At 46.5% G+C, this 23751-nt stretch overlaps 1 protein-coding gene, 2 long non-coding RNA genes and 1 pseudogene across 3 annotated transcripts; 1 reads left to right on the top strand and 3 right to left on the bottom strand.

Moving 5' to 3' along the window:
* Positions 1-2621: 2621 nt before the first annotated feature.
* Positions 2622-4559, bottom strand: LOC148398617 (uncharacterized; annotated as a pseudogene).
* A 4491-nt stretch (positions 4560-9050) lies between these two features.
* On the bottom strand, positions 9051-10805 carry LOC148398618 (uncharacterized). Its single transcript, XM_088374810.1, has 2 exons — positions 10098-10805; positions 9051-9422 (listed from the first exon to the last, which is right to left on the bottom strand). Exons 1-2 carry the CDS (start codon positions 10803-10805, stop codon positions 9051-9053), a joined length of 1080 nt encoding a protein of 359 aa, XP_088230936.1.
* Positions 10806-14875: 4070 nt separating this feature from the next.
* Positions 14876-17780, bottom strand: LOC148398619 (uncharacterized). Its single transcript, XR_015858113.1, has 2 exons — positions 16598-17780; positions 14876-16480 (listed from the first exon to the last, which is right to left on the bottom strand). It is a non-coding gene; the product is annotated as an uncharacterized LOC148398619 (long non-coding RNA).
* LOC148398620 (uncharacterized) lies at positions 16515-23422 on the top strand. Its single transcript, XR_015858114.1, has 3 exons — positions 16515-17962; positions 18115-18284; positions 18644-23422. It is a non-coding gene; the product is annotated as an uncharacterized LOC148398620 (long non-coding RNA).
* Positions 23423-23751: the final 329 nt, after the last annotated feature.

A 23751-nucleotide genomic window follows, 5' to 3' on the forward strand; every position in this document is an offset into this window, starting at 1 on the left:
CGTTCCAGAAGGCGGTTCGAGAAGCGAATCGGTTGGATGCCGAATCTATTTTTCCCATTACAAATAATGGAAACATTTTTAATCCCTTTCAAGACTAAAAAAAACCCCGCCTTTTTAAAGGATTTTTTTCATTTGAGCATATTTGTCCGATCGCGCAACTGCACCGCACCGCCGAACGCGCAACCGTAGCATGTCGCCCACCGCGCAACTGCACCGCGCTGGTCGCATTATTGTGACAGAGCCGTCGCTGAAATTTAGAAAATATTTTTAAAGTCCTGATGTACTGTGGTATATGGTTTTTGTTGCTTCGCTGGTCTCCAAAAAACACTCGGTGGTCGGTGGCTGTTTCCAGACAAATGAACATTTCAGGGACACACGGCTGATTGGGAAAAGAGTTTATTCAACCAATGTCAGAGTGAAGTCTTTCCAAAAAGTTGAGTGGCCCCAAGGCATGGATGTAAAAAGCCCCCCAACCCCTGTCAGGCCCGTATCTTTTATACCTGGCAAGGAGCTGATGTCATGGCTTTGTGTACCAGCTGCGGTTTTCAATCTACTAGTTTACTTCAGTCCTAAAAAGGAGATCTTGACCAGCGCTGTTGGTGATGGACGACAACAGCCACTTTACCTTATTATAGGATTGCACACATTGCTGAAACTGAATTCTCCCTGACCAGCAAATATAGAATAGAATCGTATCACTGACGCCAGGTGGACATTCTAAGGCCACCTACAGAAATAGAGGGAATTCCAAATTACACTTCATTCCTCCCTTCCGGGACAAAGTAATAGTCCCGGAAACGGTCCAACAAAAGATGACATCGGTAAAGGTCCAAACATCTTCCCCCAACCAAATTTTATATATGCTCACGTCTACAATTTGGCCCAAAAATCCTCAGCCTAAATTACGCTCAAGGCATGCTACGTAAGGTTATTTTAACTAGGAAAGCTCAAACTATTTAGTCAGCCAATTGCTCCCTGACAACAATCTGAGGCCTCTCAGGAACCACAAGTAAAGAAAATTGAAGTCCACATTATACAAATGACGATACCACCCCCTTAGGTAATACCCCTACAACGGTGACAAAATGCGAAGTAACAAATTTGGCGTGGCCTGTTAGAAGCCCCAAAAAGCTGCCGGCCCTTCCTCAAGAAAAAACCTCGCCAGTCTAATGACAAAGAAAAAGAGGAAGGCCCTTTCTACCATCCCCAGTGGTTCCCCTCACCTGGTGTCACCCAGGTGTAAGGAGCCCTGGCACATTGCAATCCACAAAACAGTATGAGCTCACCAAACAGTATGGAAATGGAATGACATGTCCACCTATCACCAAACAGTGAAATTGTACCGTCACCTGATCAACATGCCAACAGGTAACAAAATGAGGTAAATAATATTGGAATAAACTATGAGGTATATAGTAATGAGGTATCAAAACATGCTATTAAATCAAGCCCCCGAAATGTCGCCCCCCTTCTTCATGTGTAAGTGCGTGCCGAGGCAGAGTCCATTCCCCGAATCTTCAGCGATAGGACGTGCTGGGTATCACTGCCCAGGGCCTGCTGTCCATACAAAGTCCTTATCCAGGTCACTGTCCATAGAGTCCCTTGCACAGCCCCGGTCAGCATTCAGAGGTTCTGGAACAAATAAGAACTACTGCCAGTATCGAGTGATGACAAAGGCACTAAAAGCAAAAAACATGCAACTTTGACACAGTAACGATGGTAAACCGGTCACGGGCTGGGCAACAACATACGGTGGACCACATTCCAGTAGAATCATGCAACACATCACACAAAAAGGAAAATGAAAACCCAAGGAATTGGTGCTACGCTGATGTTCCCACTCCTTCATCCCCTATCTTTGTTTTTTCATTTTCATGTATAGCTCTATTTTTAGTATTTTCTGATATTAATTCTCCTCTCCCATGCACTCCCCTTATCATTTTGTTATGTTTAATCCGAGTACCTGTCATTCACTATCATTTCATCAGAGTAAGTCAGATCAGTCTTAGTCGATCGGGAGTAGCGGCATCTGGGTCTGGTCCCTTGGCATTACCACGCCTATCCACCGTAATATCATGGCCTTTGCGCAAGTCATTATCACAGTGCAAAAACAAAGCATCACACATAGTGATATCCCGAGCGCCCCCAACACCTGCGCCACTATCGTCCCCACAGGTCCCCTCTTGTATCCAGCTGGTTGCTGACCAACCAGCGCCCTCAGACGGCCCAAAAGAATCTCGAATGACTTTAAGCGCGTCGATGATACTTGTAATGTTGTCGGTGTTATCTGGGATCAAAGTGTAGCAAGCGTCATCTGTCAAGTTTAGGGCTATGCACAACCCCCCTTGCCTTGCCAAGATATAATCCAAAACCATGTCATGTTTAAGCAGGGTCAACCGATGGCTCTTTTGGGTAAGTGACAACTGTCGGAAGCCCTTGATCGTCTCATTCGCAAATCCCTGGAGGGTATACGTAATATTATCAATGTGATCTGCCAAAAATTTCACCCCATACCAGGGAAAGATCCCAAGGCCCCATTTTTCTCCCAAGCTAATTCTCCAATGGTACGCGTCCGTAGTGTGAAACTCCACCATCTCCCTCTTGGCCCTGCTTGGGACCGCCTAATAAGTCTCCCCCTCTGGCTTGTGGCCCCTCTTTATTGTCATCACCTCAAACGGGAGCTTCAGGGTAGCAGAATAGCAGCAACCCAACCATCCATAAGGCAAAAACAAATAAGCTTTAGTCCCACATACCCACCAGATGTCTCTAAGGTTACCTATGGTTGTGTTTCCAGGCACCGTGCGATTCTCCACCATCGCCATAATCGCATTATAGGAGTCGGGTAGAGGAAAGGTCACCGAATGGATGGCTCCCCTTTCCCCCCATGCTTCACCCGGGAATTGCATAGAGTAATAGTCGCAATCTGCCACCCCCATAGGCACCCCTGGACCACCGTGAGTCACATTACAGCAAAAACAGGCGGGCACCTTTATAGATGGCACATCTATGGATTCTGGCACCGCAACTTGAATGTCCTCATGCACGGCGAGCATATCCAAGTAGGGAAGTTCACTTATCCATGCGCACACCCCTGTGGGCTTAAAAATCTTCCTGACCTGAGCGTCAGTTTCAGGTGCTTTCCACGACTGTTCATACATCAACCAAAGCAGTAGCCTAAGTTGGCAATCGTCGGATACCGGCACCGGAACAGTCTGAAAAACAGCTTTCAGCATACTTGGTGATTTTACCCTTACCAAGCACGGCCCACTCACTGCCTTGGACGACTTGATCGAATGCACCATCAGTGATACCACATGTTTCTTCCTGCCCATTCGTCAACCCCCGGTAATGCCAAAGCATCGAACCCATAAGCCTTCCAAGCAGCTTCCCGTCTTGCCATAGCATGCAAATTGGTTCGCACCTCCGCCAGGGACCAGTCCGAGTCCGCAAACGCTTCGTGGACGGTTCCTGGAACATCAGGCGTCGGCTTTACCGCCTCCACCATTGTCATGAGCGTCCCCGACGCGGCCGACTGCGTTTCAATGTTGTCGCCAATCGTTGTCATGGATACAATGTTCATTTTGATTGTGACTGCCTTCTCCGTCGTAACATACTCCGTGACTGGGCTGTCTGGTTGTTCGACATCAATTTCTTTTTTCTCCGTCAATGTCACGAAAGTGACACTGTCTACCGTCGTTTGGTCGCCCATGAGTTCTGCCTTTCCCACTCCCATTTTGAAACAGGTACACGTATAGTTTCCAAAATCAGTCATGCCAATTTTTGTCAGAAATAGAGCGCAATCTCCTAACACCTCAAATCGCCTATATGTATTTAGTAACAGTACATTGTCCACATGTGTTCGCTGGGCCAGGGCAAGGATGTTACCGGTGTTGTCTTTCCATTTGGCGGTGTGTCTGCACCGGGACCCTCCTGTCCTTGCGCAATTACATGGCAGTATGACAGCTCTTCCCAACACTCCCTCAACATTGCTTAATGTAACGCTCCGGCCGGACTCTGTGGCGGACTGGGCGTCCGTTGCTGGGTCCTGTAGGGTGACCGTGTCCATTGGGGACACCATCTCCGGTGGTAGTTGGCTCGGTGTCGCTGTGCTGAGGAGAGTCACCTGCATCTGGGGAGGGCGCGTCGTCAAGATTGACATTGTCGAACTGTTGGCTTCCTCGGTCGTCGGCTGTGTCGCCCCCGATGTCCTCAGGAACAGATACAGCAGACACGTTATCCACCACAGCTCGACCTTGCGCGTCTTCATCCCAATCTGGGCCCCTGGGCGACTCTTGTTCTGGCAGTTGTTCGGAGTTCTCGCAGCTGCGACTCCCTCTTTGGGGTTCTTCATCTTTGGGCACCTTGACGCAGTGTGTCAGATGGTACCAAGTTGGCAACCTTTTTACTTGCACCGCTGTTCCGGTACAGCGGACAACTTCAAATGGCCCCTGCCGTCTTTCGTTGTACCACTTGCGGCGGAACACTTTCACATACACCTTGTCTCCTGGCTGAACTGTGTCTTTAGTATTTGCTTTGAGTCTCTCTTGTGCTTCTTCTTGTTTCTGTCTGTCAACAACATAGGTGGAAATATTCCTATGTATCGTGGTTAAATGTTTGACATAGGCTTTCATTTCGTCCTCCAAAATTGACAGGCTTGGGCCTTTCCCACTGGTACGCAAAAACGGTGAAGGCATGCGTCTACTGGTTACCAATTCATGTGGGGTCAAATGCAAATCGCGGAGTTCACTCGACCGGCAAACCATCACTGCCAGCGGTAAGGCAGCTATCCAATTCAAGCCTGTATGTTGACAAATTTTGGAAATTCGATTTTTTTATGACGCCGTTCATTTTTTCACAAATGCCTTGGCTTTGTGGATGATACACTGCTCCGAGCCGCTGTTTGATTCCCAATTTTTGCATTATGATTTTGACTGTTTTATCCACAAACTCTCTCCCGTTATCTGAAGAAATCCTATCCGGCAGACCCCATCTGCTGATAACTTCGCGGCACAGAAACTTGGCCACAGACTGAGCATCTTTCCGTTTAGTTGGACAGGCCTCCGGCCATCTTGAGAACCGGTCTACGACCACCAACATGTATCTTTTCCCTTCGACAGGTTGTATCATGTTGACAAAATCCACCACTAGTTCTCTCATGGGGCCATTAGGAGTCGGGATGTAACCCGTGGGGGTGGCTACCCCTCTTCTCACATTGTTTTTCAAACAGATTGCACATTTTCCAATTACCTGGTCGATTTGTTCGAGCAAATATGGCGCCCAAAACCCGTATTCTGCGGTTATTTTTCTCTTTACCTCCCCCCTTGACACATGGGCCAACCCATGTGCCTCCTGGATTAACAGTCCCAGCAAATCTGGCGGCGCCACTACCAGACCCTCGTGATTTCTCCACAGTCCAGTAGGGTCTTGACTCGCCCCCCTTTGCTCCCAAAGCTGTTTATCCATCCGGTTAACGGCTGCTTGCATTAAGATTACATCTCTGAGTGTGACCCTGTCTTTGAGGTCGACCTCATGCGTAATTAACAAAACTTTTCCCTTCTGGCTGCCTTTCGTGACAGCCCTGGCTGCCTCGTCCGCCATTCTATTTCCCTGCGTGACCCTGGACGCATCGGACTTGTGGGCAGCACATTTTGCAATGGCTATTTCTCTAGGTTTCATCATGGCCACCAGCAGCTTCATTATCTGCGCATGATGCTGGATGGGGGAACCGTCAGTATTCTGTCCTCACGCTGGCGTGACGTCTGCCAAGGCTAGACAGATAGCGAACAACTGAAGAAAAAGGAGGCTGCGGCCGCGTAGTTTGTAGCTGCTTTACTTGGCACACAGGCAGTTATTTCTTGTACAGGTATTTGTAAAACTGTAATTCACACAACAACCGTGCACCAGTAGAATGTACATCAAAATCACAGAAGATGTAGAAATGAAAACATATAAACTTAAATGGAGACGATTAGCCTACCTAACCGTCACATGCGTAAACCTAGCATAGCATTGTAGCCAAAAGTAGCGCTAAACAATCACATTTGCAATACTAGCGTAGCATTCACAGGCAAATGGAGCTTAGGATGTTAGCGTACATTTTATAAACACACATATACAGAAAGTCAACTAGAATGTATAACTTACAGACTAAGATACCCCAAGGCTGAGCCACGAACCCGCTGCGACGATGTGCACTGTCTGGTAGCTGCGTACGAACTGTGTAGTGGCTGAGTGGGGGTCGAGTAACCGGAAATGAATGAACGAATGAAACCTAACCTAAATTCGGTCACTAGGGGGCAGTGTTAGAGCGTTTAACGAAAGAATAAACGGGATAACAGTACAGTCAGTCTTCTTGAACCCCCGATTCCTCCACACAGCACCAAACAGGTGGCACACACTATGCGCATGTGCCGAATCTGTATAGATTGTCACTCTTTCCCCTTCTGCAAGCAAGCACGCTTCTGTTAACCCCAACAGTTCAGCAAGTTGGGCCGAGGCCGGTTGTGGCACCACTTCAGCTTTGATCGTCACAAACTCAGGTCCCTGCGCTTGCACGACCGCATAGCCAGCGCATAAATTTTCCCCGACTCCATAACAAGAGCCGTCTGTCCAAAGTTCGAGATCCGCCTCCCTCAGGGGGATGGCTTGCATTTCAGACCGCAGTCTAGAGTATTTTTCTGACTCATGCAAACAATCGTGGAGGTCCCCATCCTCTGAAGTTGGCAAAAACTCAGCTGGGTTTACACCTTGCTAGAGTGACATCCTCTTGCTCCAAAAGCCTGTAATAGTCCCGGAGCCGGGGCTCTGTCAAGGTGTACTTGCCATGGTTCAACAGAGTCCGAAGACTATGGTGAGTAAGAATTGTCACAGGATAACCCATGGTGATAGCAGAGGCTTTGTCATACATCAAATAGACTCCAACCACAGCTCTATAGCATGGCGGCAGGCCCATCTCCACCTCGGAGTAGGATGTCGAATAATAGGCCACAGGTTGGGGTCCAGACCCCGTGCCTGTAGGCTGACAAAGAATTGCACATGCAAACCTACCCCCCGCCGAGCTTGACGTGAATAACACAAACTTTTTGGAGTAATCTGGTAAAGCCAATGCCGGGGCCTCTTGCAACCTTGCTTTGATTGTTTCAAACGCCACATGGCCATCCTGTGTCCAATCCAGCGTGGCGTGGAGATCATTATTGCCTGTGTCTTTGATCATAGCTCTTAGCGGCCCTATCAATTTGGCGTATTCTTCGACCCAAGAGGCCGAATATCCCGCAATTCCCAGAAAGGTTAACATTTGCCGAACAGTTCTGGGTTTCGGAGCCGTTCGTATCGCCGCCAAATGGCCATCTGAGATACGTCTCTGTCCATACGATATTTTCTGGCCCAAATAGTCAACCTGTTTTTGACAGTATTGTTATTTCTTTTGAGACACTTTATGACCATTTTCTGCCAAAATTTGCAACAGTTTGATCGAGTCTTTGTGGCACGTCTCGACATCCGATGCACAGACTATAATGTCGTCCACATATTGAATAACAGTGCTCTGCACCTGTCTTTCGAGCCCTTCGAGATCATCTTTTAACACTTTGTTAAACACATGAGGGCTATGTTTGTAACCCATAGGAAGTCTCTGATACTGATAAAACTGTCCTTTGAACGTGAACCCGAACAGTCCTTGTGATTCGCTACTGAGTGGGACACTGAAAAAGGCGCCACAAAGGTCCACCACTGAGAAGCATTCCACATCCGGCGGAATCTGTGCCAGCAGGGTGTGCGGATCTGGCACATCGGCTACATTGTCAATCACCACTTCGTTCACGGCTCGAAGGTCATGTACTAGCCTGTGGGTGTTGTCAGGCTTTTTCAAGGGCAGTATTGGTGTATTACTAAGAGGGGTCTGCGTTATCCTCAACACATTGCCACGAGCAAGCCTTCGACCTGTGTTTCAATCCCCCGCACTGCTTCCTCCTTCAGGGGGTACTGTGTTTTCCATGGAGGTCTGCAGCCTGGCCGAAGATCCACTTTTACCGGTTGTGCTGATTTTACAAGTCCAATATCCGTACTATGGCGAGACCACAGGTAGTCGGGTACCTGTTGTAGCATGTCTTCTTTGAGTTGATCTGTCGTCATACTGAGGATGGAGTCGTGCGACAGCTGCACCGTTTGGGGCTGTCCATGTCCATGCGCTGAAACCATGATTTTCATCAAACGTTTATCAACACTCACCCACAGAGCATTGTTTCCTGCCAGCGGGGAAAACTTGAGTGTTTCCGCCTCCGCCATCATTTCTCCTACATGTTGCTGCTCCCAGTCTTCTGCTATCAACAAAGTCACATGTGGGATGCTATTCTTGACTATAAATTCCTTGTCAATGAATCCGTTTCTCTGGATTTTCATGGCCACTCCCTGTGGTCCCAGGATAATGCAAGTGCCGTTCAATTGCACTTCTTGAGGTTGCTGATGCAACCACTCTTCTGCCTGTGCCTGCGTTAGGTCTTTGTGATATTGTAGCGTGCAGTGGAATGGCTACTCTGGGGTCCTTGCTCCTGGTCTATTGGAGCGGATGAACTTTTCCCACTTCTTGTATGGTTCCAACAGGTTGTCGCTGACATCTCCCACCCAAAATACAGTGGGCGTTGACTTCCCGGACCTTGACTGCGTCATCACCTTGTGGCACGTTTTGTATGGTATTTCAACCTCAGATCCATCGGGAGAACACTTTATGGTACAGTTCAATCCACACAGGGCATCTCTGCCGAGGAGGGCAATAGGTGTACGGTTTGACACCAGGACTGGAATTTTTATTGTGTGGTCTTGCCAGCAGAGCTTTACTGGTCTTGTGGAAGGGATCAGCTGTTTAATGCCCTCGAACCCTATTGTCCGCACAAAATGACCGGACATGGGGAGATGTGTAGCGTCTTTGGGCCGGATACAAGTGAAAGCCGCTCCGCTGTCAACCATAGCTGTCAAAGGCTGATCATTTACTTTCACTGTTATTGTTGGCTCCTGTTCCGGACCTGACATCCCCCCTTAGGGCACTCTGGGCACCCCTAAAATCCAGGCTCCGGTCCCCCAAAGGGGTTTACCGGGCCCTGAGGCCTTTGGCCTCGTGGTTTGATTCCCCCTCTGAAGCCACCTCCAGCGGAGTTGTTATAGGGCCTATCACACTGGCGAGACATGTGGCCTGGTCGTCCGCAATTATAGCACACATTAGGTCTCTGTTGTAGGCCCCCCGGGAGATTAGGCCTTCCTGCCCGTCCTTTGTCTCCACGGGCCGTGGCTCCCCAGAGATGGGTCGGTCTGTTTCCCCATTGAGGGGCTGGGCTGAAGGGCACCATCATGGCTGCCTGCGGAGTTAGGCCATGCGGGGACGTGGGCTGTAGTATGATTTGTTGCGGTGGAGCTTGCACCACAACTGTCTGCTTCTTTTTCTTTTTATTGTCCACGAGCTGCACTTGGTTCAGCCTCCTCACCACTTCTTGGTCCTGCTCCTTTTGAGCCATCTCCTTCTTGCGGAACCAATCAACTTGATGAGCGATGTGATCAGTGTAGACATTAGTCATCATGCTTCCCAGTCCCACCACTTCAGCCAGTTTGCTCCTCACTTGCACGGGCAGGCCCTTTTGGATCTTATCCCGCAAGATAGACTTTTCCATTTGGGTTGTATCGGGATCATTTCCTGTGATGTGTCTCCAAGTCTGATATGCTCTTGCCACGTATGAGCGTGCGTTCTCTGTCAGTCCCAGGGGTCCGAGCACAATATTATCAGGGTTTGCATTGGTCGGGTACGCTGCCTTCAGTGCTCCCCACATCTGGCCTCGGACCGCTGCAAACAGGTCAGAGTCATTTGCTGATGTTGTAGCGAAGCGATGTAACCCTGCTTTTCCCAAAATGTCTTTCATGGTATGAACTCCTACCACGTTAGCCAGAAGCCACTTAATGTCGCCTACCGCGAACTGGGTTCCCACCATGCACTCCTCCAATTTGGATATCCAAGGGTGTGCTCCGTCTTGAATGGGGGGCAGCTTCTCAAGGATGGCTGACATGTCGGAATTCTGCCATGGTTTGTATTCCAGCTGTTGTCCTCTCACCAAAACTGGTAGGATTGTATTTGCCCGCCTTGATCTTTGCCCCTGGCTCAAAAGGTACGCTGGTATTTTGGACGCTTCTTTCTTCAGCTTGCGTTCAGCGACCTCCAACCTTTGCAATTGTTCCTCCAGCTCCTCTTGCTCCTTTGGTTCCACACTCCAGTCCAATTTCTCCAGGCATTGCTTTTTCCTGTTCTTAATGCTCATTAAGGCGGTTCTCCTCCAATCCTCCATGGCCGTGGGGGTGGAGCATGAGGTAGGCGTGGGATCCTTGTCTCCCCCGTCGTCATCACTACTGTCGCTTCCACTGTCGGTACTACTAAAATATGTTCTTGTTCTAATCTTTTTCCCCGGAGTGCGTCCTTTTTCATCCGCTTTTTTCAAAATGCTTTTGATTGTGGGGTCATAGCCCCCCGCTGCTCCTTCAGCATCACTCTGGCTGTCATACTGCAGCTCCTTTCTGGTGTAGTCAAAAGTGCCTTGCTTCGCAAATCGTGTTCTATTTCTTTTGCGGGTAGGGCTAGGGTGCATGATGATGGTGGTCTTTGCTCTTCCTTTTTCGACAATGTCCTTATCCTCCGTCTCCAGCTGATAACTTCTTTCCTGGTTGATTATCGGAAGTTGTGGATAGACATTTCCACGGTCTTCACTCACATCATACGGTGGGGGATTCTTAACAGGGGACACATGTGAAAAAGGCATGTTTGCTTTTTCCATTAGTTTCTTAGCTTCTTCCATATTTTTCTGCACTTCATCTTTAATTTTCTCTTTTCTCTGTTGGAACTCTTGGTTCAATTTGAGTCCCTCTTTGTCAAATATTTTTAACAATCCCAATTCCCATTCTCTTTTTTCCTTCCTCTTTTCTCCTCTTTTTCCTTTTTTATGTCCTGCCTTGTATGCTGATACATCTCGATTGCCAGAGATGTGAGTCACCCGGCTCACTCTTTGTTTGACCTTCTGCCCTCTGGGAAGAGGTACAGGAGCCTGCGCTCCCGCACCACCAGATTCGCCAACAGCTTCTTTCTCCAGGCTGTTAGGGCCCTGAACTCGCTACCCCCTTCTGCGTAGCGTGCGGCACTGTTGCGCTATTTGCAGGAATGTCTGCTGTACGCGCACTTGCTCCTTTTTTTTCCTGCTCCTCTTATTTATTTATTTATTGTTGTGTTATTTATTCATTATTTATTCAGCACGCTTTTGTTATACTTGTTTACTTGTTTGTCTGTTGTGAGCCATGTCTTGTCACCGTGGGATAGGGGGAAACAAAATTTCGGTTTCTTTGTGTGTCTTTGGCATGTGGAGAAATTGACAATAAAGCTGACTTTGACTTTGACTTTGATAGTTCCTTTCTCCCATTTGTTTTTTTTTTGGGGGGGGGTTGATTTCGTTTGATTGCAGGTAACAATATCAACTAAACAATAGACATAAAATTTTGCCAACCTCAGATGGACCCCTTAAGACCGGCTCTCTCAATTGATATTTGATCCGGTGTACTCCGCCCGCGCTATTTCTGTACCCGCACTCAACTTATATTGGAGATGACACCTTGTTTGAAAAACAATTGTTCACAAGTTTACGATGATCAGTCTGTAGTCAGTCCGCTATGCAATCCCTGTTCCCAGGTTAGAGTGAAATGCAAGAGTTTGTGGACAAAATCACACTGGCCTTAAGAATTTGAATGCGACGCTCCACGAAGCTCTTCTCCAGACGACTTGGAAGTTCAGTCTGTCTCTTTGTCCCCCTGGAGAAACGGATATATCCGCCGTCTCAGGTTTTTTATGTAAACAGAAAATCAGAAGTATTGAGGAGAGCCCCAGAGAGCAATATCAATAATTGGTTTTCAATGTTATCATTCTGTCTTTAATTTAAATTAACAAGTTGGGCTTTTCTTCAACTCCAATTTCTCATTGCTCCCAGAGGGTCCCTCATTATTTACGAGGGGGCCACACTCTTTCTTGAGATACATACATGCACATCTAAATTAGTGTCGTATTAGGTAGCATTCCCGTGCTTCTTGTTTTTCCTGTTAGACAGCTGTGGCACATTAATTCTCCTGGGTTGCAATTACCTCAGAACCTCCACTGTTGGTCATGCATTGTTTTGCTCATGCCCTATCCTGTCACATTTTCTCGCTACCAGCAAGGTAGTCCCCAAAATGGGCACAACTCCGGCCCCGCGCCCAGCCCCAACGTCACCCACACGGGGAGTGCCTAGCCTTAAAACACGGTGGGCAGGTACAGGTTGGCCACTCCCTGCCCCGCCCCCGAAGCCAGATTCCCCTCCCCGAGCAGGTACCGCAGGCGGGCACGCGCCCCAGAGCACCGAGAAACTCACTATCCTTTTAGCTTTTGCTGCCTCTACAAGCACACACCCACACGTGCGCACTCAGGGGCACACCCACACACTCGTACTCTCGATCACGCACACGCGCACACACACACGCTCACATACACACACCCATGGGTACATTCACACACACATGGGATCCCTCACGTCTCTGCACGCGCAGACATTCTCAAACAGACGACATTGAGCGGACAGCGCTCACAACAATGACGCACGGACATAGAAGACAGAGCAGGATTCGAATCCATTCCGCGTTTTGCTGCTTGCCAACTGCTGCTCTGCAGTTTGGTGTTATCAGTGCACATATGCACTGACAAATACGCACGTCTTACTTAACTTTTGTTTCGTTTCGTTTTGTTTCTAATAGCGCTTTATATTTTCCCCTTTATTTTCTGCAGAATTTAACTTAAGTGTGCACACAAATTACTTTTCCCCCATGGTATACCAATCCTTGCACTCCAAGAGGCCTCATTGCCACGTTTTCCCCTTCACACAGTGGGATCTCTCTTCACACATTAGCCGTCCAGCACCTATTTCCCAAACGCGGTCTGTACAGGCTCAAATTTATCAAACTTTGACAGACGTGCATGCTATTATAATACGTCCCCATAGAAGAATCGAACCGCAAGCAGATCGTATTATCTTAATATTCAAAAACTGCCAGTCCTTTTAAGTTTTACCTGGGGCCCTCTTGCACCAGCATTTAAATTGACAAGCCTTATAACTCACATGCGCCTCTAATTCGATCAGTGCCCAAACGACGTGGCTTCGCGCGCATCCTTCTCTTCGGCCCACAGGTCCCTGACCTGGCCGGATATCTTCTCCCATTCACTCTCACAGTACGGATGCCAAGATTGTGCTTGTTCCTATTGGCCAAACGCGGTCAACGCATTATGACGGCTTTTGACTAGGAGAGACAACTTTCCCTGGAGCCCGCCGTGGCCCCATCAGATCCGTTTAACTGTCCTCCGTGTGGGGGACAACGCTCCCTCACCCCCTTTCCAAGAGCGAGCATGCTGCAGCGACTTTGAGTGCAAGCAACTCACCTCAATACAGGTCGTCAGCCGGCCGCTGGATGCTCGCGGAGAGAGCGGACGGGAAGGTCCCCTGGAGAACACGAATCCTGTTCGTGACGCCAAAAATGTGGTATATGGTTTTTGTTGCTTCGCTGGTCTCCAAAAAAACACTCGGTGGTCGGTGGCTGTTTCCAGACAAATGAACACTTCAGGGACACCCGGCTGATTGGGAAAAGAGTTTATTCAACCGATGTCAGAGTGAAGTCTTTCCAAAAAGTTGGATGTAAAAAGCCCCCCTATCCCTGTCAGGCCCCGTATCTTTTATACCTGGCAAGGAGCTGATGTCATGGCTTTGTGTACCAACTGCGGTTTTCAATCTACTAGTTTACTTCAGTCCTAAAAAGGAGATCTTGACCAGCGTTGTTGGTGATGGACGACAACAGCCACTTTACCTTATTATAGGATTGCACACATTGTTGAAACTGAATTCTCCCTGACCAGCAAATATAGAATAGAATTGTATCACTGACGCCAGGTGGACATTCTAAGGCCACCTACAGAAATGGAGGGAATTCCAAATTACACTTCAGTACTTTCCAAAATTTAAGTGGACCTAAGTGCACAGGGAGCTTAATTTTGTCCGATCACGCAACTGCAGCGCACCGCCGAACATGCAACAGTAGCGCGTCGCCGACCGCACAACTGGACCGTGCTGGTTGCATTATTGTGACAGTGCTGTCGCTAAAATTTAGAAAATATTTTTAAAATCCTGATGTACTCTCCAAAATTTAAGTGGACCTCAGTGCGCAGGGAGCATAATTTGGTCCGATCACGCAACTGCAGCGCGCCGGGCGCTCACTGTCGCATTGGTTTAAGAGCGTCTTTGTGTTTTAGGAGGGCTTTACTGCTCCCACTTGCTTTCTTTGGAGGTATGATTAGGGGTTAATACAATCCTCAAAGTAACGAAAATACAATAACAATGGAGTCAGTCGGCATTCGGGCCGCGCGGTCAGCTTTGCTCGGGTACTCCCGGCTCATCTCGCGAGGTTCGACCTCCGAATTTTGTTTGAAAACCTAAACAAAAAATCTCTGATTTTTTGTTCGAATTCCGATTTGTTCGAGAACCGGGACGTTCGAAAACTGAGGTTTGACTGGAAAATAAATAGATGCAGCTCACTGACAAGTGCCGCTATTCGAGCTAATTTTAGAACAGTCCTGCGGGCGACTCATGGGGTCCTCACGGGCGACCTGGTGCCCGCGGGCACCGTGTTGGTGACCCCTGGTCTAAAGACTGATTTAACACATTGGTGCTGCTCATTTATGATTCCATTGGTTATTGATCCGTAAACGTACTTGTCAGGTTAATTCTCTGACTGAATATCTGTATAAAAGAAAAGGATCAGCAGACAAAACAAGTGAGGCAGAATATTGAGTTTTTTCTCGCAAGGAGTGCATTCAGATTTACAGCAATCTGACTACACTAAAAATCTGTTTGCACTCTTTGCTCTTTTTATTTGGAATGCCCTACCCACAATGTGAGACTAGCCCCTAAGGGGAGGGGAGAAGGCGTGGGCTTTGTCTCATAAGAAAAGAAACGAGATTGCAAGGACAAGATGTTATGTGAACCAAGAAGTCACAGACAAGATGTCATGAGAAACAAAACTAATGCAAGGACAAAATGCTATGTGAAACAAGAAGTCACAGACAAGATGCCATGAGAAAAGAATGCAAGGACAAAATGCCATGTGCAGACATCAACAAAATAGTTTGAGCTATCAACAACTTTCTTGGATTCCCAGAGGTATAGAAGGTCAGGAAGTTCCAGACAGCATCGTTTGACGTGTTGTTTTTCACAATCCGTCTGGTGGACGTCTGCAAGGCGAAACAGCAAGCATTCTGTGCAATAATCTTATTAATAAGTACTCATTAGAGAACGCATGATAACATGTATATACAATTTATCTAACAGTACTCGAAAACATTAACGGAACAGCCTATTTTGAAATGAAATAGCTTCGCGGGTACAACAGCTATTCAGTGACGCCCCCTGACCACGGTTGCCGTAATGCTGGGAAGCGATGCGGCCTTGTAATTTACTAGTCGTACTAAAACGTACTGAAACATTTTGGCAGAGCGCTGTGTACAACCAATATGGATCAACGATATATATATATATATATAGATATATATATATATATATATACACGTGTGTTTTCTCCGCAGGATGTCCGGGCTCTCCCTTAGAGATAGGGTGAGAAGCTCGGTCATCCGGGAGAGACTCGGAGTAGAGTCGCTTCTCCTCCACGTTGAGAGGAGCCAGATGAGGTGGCTCGGGCATCTCATCAGATTGCCTCCTGGACGCCTCCCTGGGGAGGTGTTCCGGGCATGTCCCACCGGTAGGAGACCCCGGGGACGACCCAGGACGCGCTGGAGAGACTATGTCTCTCAGCTGGCCTGGAAACGCCTTGGGATCCCCCAGGATGAGCTGGACGAAGTGGCTGGAGAGAGGTCTGGGAGTCCATCCTGAAGCCGCTGCCCCCGTGACCCGACCCCGGATAAGCGAAGAAGATGGATGGATGGGTGGATGGATAACAGTATATCAATAATGTTAATATCACACAACAAACAAACAAAAAATACGTAAAGCTTACTTCAGTAAGTTAGTCTTCATCCACGAATCCCTTAAATTCTTCTTCTTCAGTGTCCGAATCAAACAGTTGGGCGGATACGGTATCCAACATGCCCCGGCTCCGTCTCTTCGAAGTCGTCATTGTCAGTGTCGCTGCTGCTGTCTAGCAGTTCAGTGACAATTCCTGCCTTCCTGAAAGCTCGGACAACGGTTGAGACAGAAATATCAGCCCATGCATTTACGATCCACTGGCAGATAGTGGCGTATGTCGTCTGGCGCTGTCTCCGTCTTAGTGAACGTGTGTTCGCCTTCTGTCATCCACCATTCCCACGCAGTTCGCATCCTAGCTTTGAAAGCCCTGTTGACACTGATATCTAGCAGTTGGAGTTCTTTTGTCAATCCACCTGGAATGACAGCGAGTGTTGAATGAGTGCGCTTTACTTGTTTTTTGACACCATCTGTGATGTGGGCGCGCATGGAGTCATAAATCAACAGGGACGGAGCTGTGTGAAAAAAGCCACCTGGTCTCTTCACGTATATTTCGCTCAACCACTCGCTCATCTTCTCTTCATCCATCCATCCTTTCGAGTTGGCTTTGATGACGACGCCGGCTGGAAAGTTTTCTTTTAGCAAGATTTTCCTCTTGAAAATAACCATGGGGGGAAGTTTCTGCCTGGCAAGCGAGAACTACCATGAAGGCTGATTTCTCATTCCCTATGGTGCGAATATTTACAGTATGTGCTCCCGTTTTATCCACAGTGCGGTTCACAGGAATGTCAAAAGTGAGTGGAACTTCGTCCATGTTGATGATGTGCTCTGGCCGGATTTTTTTTTTTTTCAGTGATCTTGCTTTTGCAATATTCGCGAAAAGTGGCCAGCTTTTCTTTGTAGTCTTCTGGCAGTTGCTGTGAAACAGTCGTTCGTGTGCGGATGGAGAGATTACGTCTCTTCATAAAGCGAAAGCACCACGAAGGACCGCCTTTAAAGTAATTGATTTCAAGTTCGCTTGCTAGCGCAAAAGCCTTAATTCGAATAGTGGTTGTAGTGACACTTCGACTTGCGGCTCTTTGCTCGACAACCCACTGCTCGAGTTTGTTCTCCAAATTTGTCCATCGTGCCTTGTGCCCTCGGAAACTCTTTTTAGTCTTCTTGACTTGGCGTAGCTCGTCTTGTTGCTTCCTCTACTTCCGTACCATTGACTCGTTGATGTTAAGTTCTCTCGCTGCAGCTCGATTCCCGTGTTCTTCCGGGTGACGGCCCGCCTTGAGTTTAAACTCTTTGTCGTAGGCATGTCTCTTAGTAGGAGACATTTTGGGGTCTTTACATAAAAGACAAATGAAAAAGAAATATATATACCAGTGTGTATATCTCAGCATGCACCGTTCGCTTCTTCTTCTACGGAACAAAATGAAGTTGGCGGCTGCTTGCCGTAGTTGCAAGATCTGTCGTGCAGGGGTGTCCAAACTTTTTGCAAAGTGGACCAGATTTGGTTTAATGAAAATTTACAGGACTGTCTCAGAAAATTTGAATATTGTGGTAAAGTTTTTTTATTTTCTGTAATGCAATTTAAAAAAAAAAAAATGTCATTGTCACAAGTGAGCGCCGCCGGCCGCTCGGCCACGCCCCCCTATCACCGTGATCCCCTGCACCTGGCACTGGCTCATCAGGAGGGCTATATTAGCGCAACCAGCGCAACTCCAGTTGTCATCTTGTCTCGTCATGTCCTTGTCAGCATTGATCTTAGAACGCTTGACTCCCCGGTTCCTGATGATTCGGTCCTTGTCTTGTCAGTCATGTCCTGCTTTTGCAGCAGCAGTCGCCCGCTTCAGATATATATATATACATAAAATTATTTTGTTTAAGATACAAGGTCACAGGTGCAGTCGGTGAGCATATTTTCCTTTGATTCTGTTGAATTTATAAAGTTATTATTAATTTTGCATTTGCTCATTAACAAACCATTGTATATCTTAGTTGTAAATAAAAGTCAATAAATATTTACTGTTCTCATATTCTAATGTAAATTTAATATGTTCAGATCTTACAAGCTGAGACTGAATCACAACTGCAAGATGCAGTCGCACAGGCAGTCAGCTTGATCAGTCTTGCAGGTCACAATGTTCACATAACACTGCAAAACAAGCAAGAGACTGCTTTGGACTTGGCTCACTGGTATGTCCTCCAGCGGACCCGTGCACCTTTTGAAAGGTATGTTTATAGTTGCTGTCATTGAAACTATAGAAACTGTTACCATTGTATACAAACAATTTCAATAGTGGGTGTAGAGTTCCATTTCATACTGCACCACTGCAATTAAAAGCCATTTGCTCTGTTGGTAAAGCAAATGCTCCACCCCTCCAAAAAAGAACAAAATTCCTTACTAAATTGAACATTAAATGAACATCAGAACAACACATTCAGATTTGTTTCACTTTTAATAGGTTCAGAGATGGCTTAATGTCACTAGGTGTCCTGGAAGCTCTACAGAGATACCCTCTACAGATGAAATGCCTTTTAGTGAAGGCTGAAAAGAGTTTAACAGCAGCTGATGTAGAATATCTCTTTAGGATCATTCACTCTGAAAGAGGGAGTAATGCATTCCAAGAAGAGTGCTGTACCCTAGCTTTCTGGCAAGACTACCTTCAAGATGCTGAATGTAAGTTTGGCATGTTGGACAGTGTTTCAACAAGACATTATTCTTTAAACTGTTTTGACTGTATCATTGTAGGACATGACATTGTTAAAAAAGATTTTAATTGAGATGCTCCACTATGTATTATGTCTCCCAGAGTTCAGTTATTAATAACACAGGTCAACAACAAATTTGTTGTCTGAGTTTTTTCAGCTGAGTTTAGGACGCCACTAGATCGATCGTCGCCCTTCGGACACAAAGTATCCCAGTGGACCAAGAGGTTTGTACGGCTTCGTGCACCAACTGCACCCTTCTCTTAGAGAGGTTGTCCCTGCTAGAGGGACGTGTCTGCCAGTTGGAGCAGAATAGTGCGATAACAGTAGATGTGGCGGACACAGACGCGGTCTGTAGTCAGCCCGCTAGCCCGGTTAGCATTAGCCCCAAGCGGCTTGCTAATCGCGATGAGCTAGGTAAGACACATAGCCGTCCAAAGTCATCTCGGTCTACTGGCCCTAGCACTTTGGTCATAGGTGACTCCATTACCCGAAATATTACGCTTAAAAATCCAGCCACGGTCATGTGTATTCCTGGGGGCAGAGCACCCGAGTTAGAAGCTAATCTTAGGGAGCTGACTCGCAATAGGCCTAGTCAACAGCGTAGTTCCACCAACACTAGCTACTCGGACATAGGACACGTCGGCTCCAATGATGTTAGGATGAGACAATCAGAGATCACAAAGAAAAACATAGCGAGGACTTGTGATCTTGCCAGAAAGATGAGTCGGCATCGAGTATTTGTCTCTGGCCCCCTGCCTGGGAGAGGCACTGATGAGAGGTTTAGTAGATTAGTCTCCCTTAATCGATGGATGGCTGGGTTCTGTAAAAAGCAGGGACTGTATTTTATAGGTAACTGGTCCTCCTTCTGGGGCCGCCCCGACCTGCTGAGGAAGGACGGCCTTCACCGTAACCGTGAAGGCGCCTTCACTCTTTCTAGGAATATAGATTACTGTTTGAGCCACTCATGACAGGTCACTTTAGAGCAGGCCAGGGCACAGGTAATTAGACCAACTGTGAGGATGGGTTTGGAGTCTGTTAAGTTAAAGTTAACTAGCGCTAGGCTAGACTTTCAGCATACACATAGCTCCTCGTGTAGACTAGAGCGTGACAGTTTAAATAGGCCTGCAGTACACATAAACACACTTTCTACTGGGGTAGTAGACAAATCCAATCACTCCGTCCCGACTGGTCTTGCTGATGAAACGGTGCCTGTTTTAGATAACTTCACATGTGTAACAAATATTCATCATCAAATTCCCACGGTCGTTTCATCCCACCGCGCTAATAAACTTTTGAGAGGTGATGTTAGGCCTAGAGAACACAATGTTACTCGCATCCCGTTTTAAAATCCTTCGATAGATACGCACCCTGATCGACCGATTACACTTAAACTCGGTTTTATGAATATTAGATCGCTTCATACGAAAACAGTTCTCGTTAATGACCTTATCACGGAACATAATCTAAATGTTTTTGGTCTTTGCGAGACCTGGTTAAAACCTAATGAACTGCTGCCACTTAGCAAGGCCTCGCCTCCAAATTTTGTGAGCTCGCATGTGGCACGTCCTCGAAAAAAGGGTGGGGATGTCACCCTCATCTCAAATTCTGAGCTCAGATTTAGGCCTAGCGCAATTCACGTATTTAAAACATTTGAAGTTCTCATTGTGCGATCCACTGCTTTACCGTCTTTCTATCTTGCTGTTATTTACCGTCCACCCGGGGCTTACTCTGGCTTCCTGGATGAATTTTCAGAATTTGTGGCTGATCTAGTGACAAATGCAGATAATATAGTTATCATGGGTGATTTCAACATCCACATGAATTCACCGTCAGAACCACTGACTTCGGCATTTCAAACTTTAATCGATACGTTTGGTTTTACGCAAGCCGTACAGGCAGCAACGCATAAGAATGGAAATACCTTAGATCTGGTATTATCCCGGGGACTAGCAACATCAAATATAGCAGTACTGCCATACACTACTGTTCTGTCTGATCATTTCTTAATACAATTTGAAATTTTAGTTCCTTGTCAAAGACAAGAGAGCAATCAGAATTATAGCAGCCGTAATTTTAACTCCATGACTGCAACTGCGCTATCTGAGTTACTGTCGCCGGCAACCGTCATGTTTCCCGCATACAGCGGCTCTATTGATAATCTTACAAATTAATTCAATGCGACATTATTAAAAGCCATCGACTCTGTGGCACCGCTACGTCTGAAAACTCGCCGTAGATGGCCAAGTCCGTGGTTCACAGATGAAACACGTACGCTTAAACAATTATTTAGAAAGCATGAGCGCAGATGGCGTTTAACCAAATTTGAGGTTTTCCATCAGGCATGGAAGGACAGCCTCCTGAAATATAAAGATGCGCTTATCTTAGCAAAAACTCGTTATTTTTCGCAAGTCATTAATCTCAATAAAAACAATCCTAAATACCTATTTGATACAGTGGCAAAACTAACTCTGCGCCAGCCGACCCCCGATAGCTCCTTCCACTCAGCTGATGAGTTTATGAAATTTTTTGCTCAAAAGATTGAGTCCATTAGGGACGAGATCAAGAATACCATTCCAATCGCTCCGCCGGTTACTAGCGCTGGGGATCATGCAATAACCCTCTCAAATTTTAAAAGCGTGTCCCTTGAAATGCTTACAAAATTGGTTAGTGCGGCTAAACAAACATGTTTACCCGACCCGGTTCCAGCCAAACTACTTAAAGAATTATTTCCAATTTTAGGACCGTCCGTCTTAAATATAATCAATCTGTCTGTTTCCTCTGGCATAGTGCCAACAGCCTTTAAAACCGCTATTATTAAACCACTACTTCAGCGAGCAAATCTGGACCCGGACTGTCTCAGTAATTATAGGCCAGTTTCAAACCTCCCATTCATAGCAAAACTTCTTGAAACAGTAGTAGCGCAGCAGCTTATTGATTACATGGTTGCTAATAATCGATATGACTCTTTTCAGTCTGGTTTTAGAGCTAATCATTCCACAGAGACAGCACTTGCTAAAGTGACTAATGATCTCCTCATAGCTATGGATTCAAATACGTCGTCTGTATTGTTACTACTCGATCTTAGTGCTGCCTTTGACACTGTAGACTTCAATATTTTATTAGGGCGTCTTAAAAGTTGTGTTGGTACCTCAGGGTCAGCACTCAGCTGGTTCAATTCCTATCTATCAGATAGGACGCACCGAGTGGTCAATGGCAATACGTCCTCTGAGCTCTATAATGTTACGTGTGGTGTCCCACAGGGATCGGTACTCGGACCGATTTTATTTAATATTTATATGATTCCGCTTGGGGACATAATACGTAAATATTATATTAGTTTTCAATGCTACGCGGATGACACCCAATTATATATGCCGTTATCGATGACAGATCCGCGGGACTGTTGTAATCTCGAGGCGTGCCTTGCGGAGATCAAGCAATGGATGTCTCTCAACTTCCTTCGTCTTAACCCAGATAAAACTGAGATGTTGATAATTGGTCCTACTCGTTATCAACACTTATTTAAGGAAACCACTATAGCTATAGATAACCGTACTATCACTCAGAGTGATACGGTAACTAATCTCGGGGTAATATTTGACCAAACGCTCTCCTTTCAAAAACACATTAAGAATATAACCAGGATTGCGTTTTTTCACCTTCGTAATATTGCCAAGATTCGTCCTATCCTCTCGACCGGGGATGTGGAAACTATTATACATGCGTTCATCACATCGCGCCTGGACTACTGTAATGTATTATACTCTGGTCTTCCTAAGTCCAGTATCAAAAGTCTACAGTTAGTGCAAAATGCTGCTGCGAGGCTGATCTCACGGTCAAGAAAATTTGATTACATTACCCCAATGTTAGCCAAATTACATTGGCTCCTGGTCCATTTAAGATGTGACTTCAAGGTTCTTCTACTAACCTATAAATCACTGCATGGCTTAGCGCCTTCATATCTCGTCGACCTAGTCGTTCCTTATGTTCCGTCTCGTAACCTTCGTTCGCAAAACGCTAGTCTTTTAGTTACACCGAGGGCTAAGAAAATGTCTGCAGGGTCTAGACTCTAGAGCATTCTCTATTCGGGCTCCAGAGCTTTGGAATGCCCTACCAATGGATATTAGAACTACTACCTCAGTAGAAACATTTAAGACACGTTTAAAGACACATTTCTATGAGATGGCCTTTAACTAACTTGTAGTGGCTGATTTGGCCGGAGTTTGTTTTGTTCTTTCTGCCCACCCCCTCCCTGGCTGGGGAGGGGGTTAGGTGGCTCAAAAGCTGATAGCAGCTAGCTGGATTCTCGGGGACCAATTCAAGATGAAGAAACTGCAGCTCAACCTCCTTGAAGACACTGCCAGGACAATTGAGGGCACCTCCGACATCCATTTTTTCATTGATTTTCATATAATGTATTACTTGTGCCTTCTCTGCATCCATGACAACCTGGTGATCCTGAAAGGGGGATCCTTCCATCTGTGGTCCCTTCTCAAGGTTTCTCATTTTCCCCTGGCAGGGTTTTTTTGTTTTTCCTTGCCCTTTTGGGAGCTTAAGATCAGGGGATGCTTTGAGAATAATTGTCAATTTTGGCTATGTGAAGCCCTTTGAGACTGTTTGTGATTTAGGGCTATACAAATAAACTTGATTTGACTTGACATGACGAATCTGATGCGGTAAATCCAAAAATCACATTGGTTTTGCTCAATCAAGTCAAGGTTTTGAGCTATGGCCACGTGTCATTTTCTACGTTTTTGTTCACATATACGCACGTGTGGAGCATTTTAGAAGAATACAACAAAAAATATTCTGGCTGAAGTCATCTCATTCATCTGCAAAACAAAAGTAATATTTTTCCAAATGTTCGTTTACATTCCTTTAGAAGTTTGTTTTCGCGATCACGAATTAGCATCTTTCCGCTAACTCGTTAGCCTGCCCAGTACTTCTTGTTGATGACCGTACTTCGCAGATTTCACTTATCGCGGGT

This window comes from Syngnathus floridae, chromosome 4, assembly GCF_059516105.1.
Source record: "Syngnathus floridae isolate MCC-2025c chromosome 4, RoL_Sflo_1.0, whole genome shotgun sequence".
Taxonomy (NCBI): Eukaryota; Metazoa; Chordata; class Actinopteri; order Syngnathiformes; family Syngnathidae; genus Syngnathus; species Syngnathus floridae.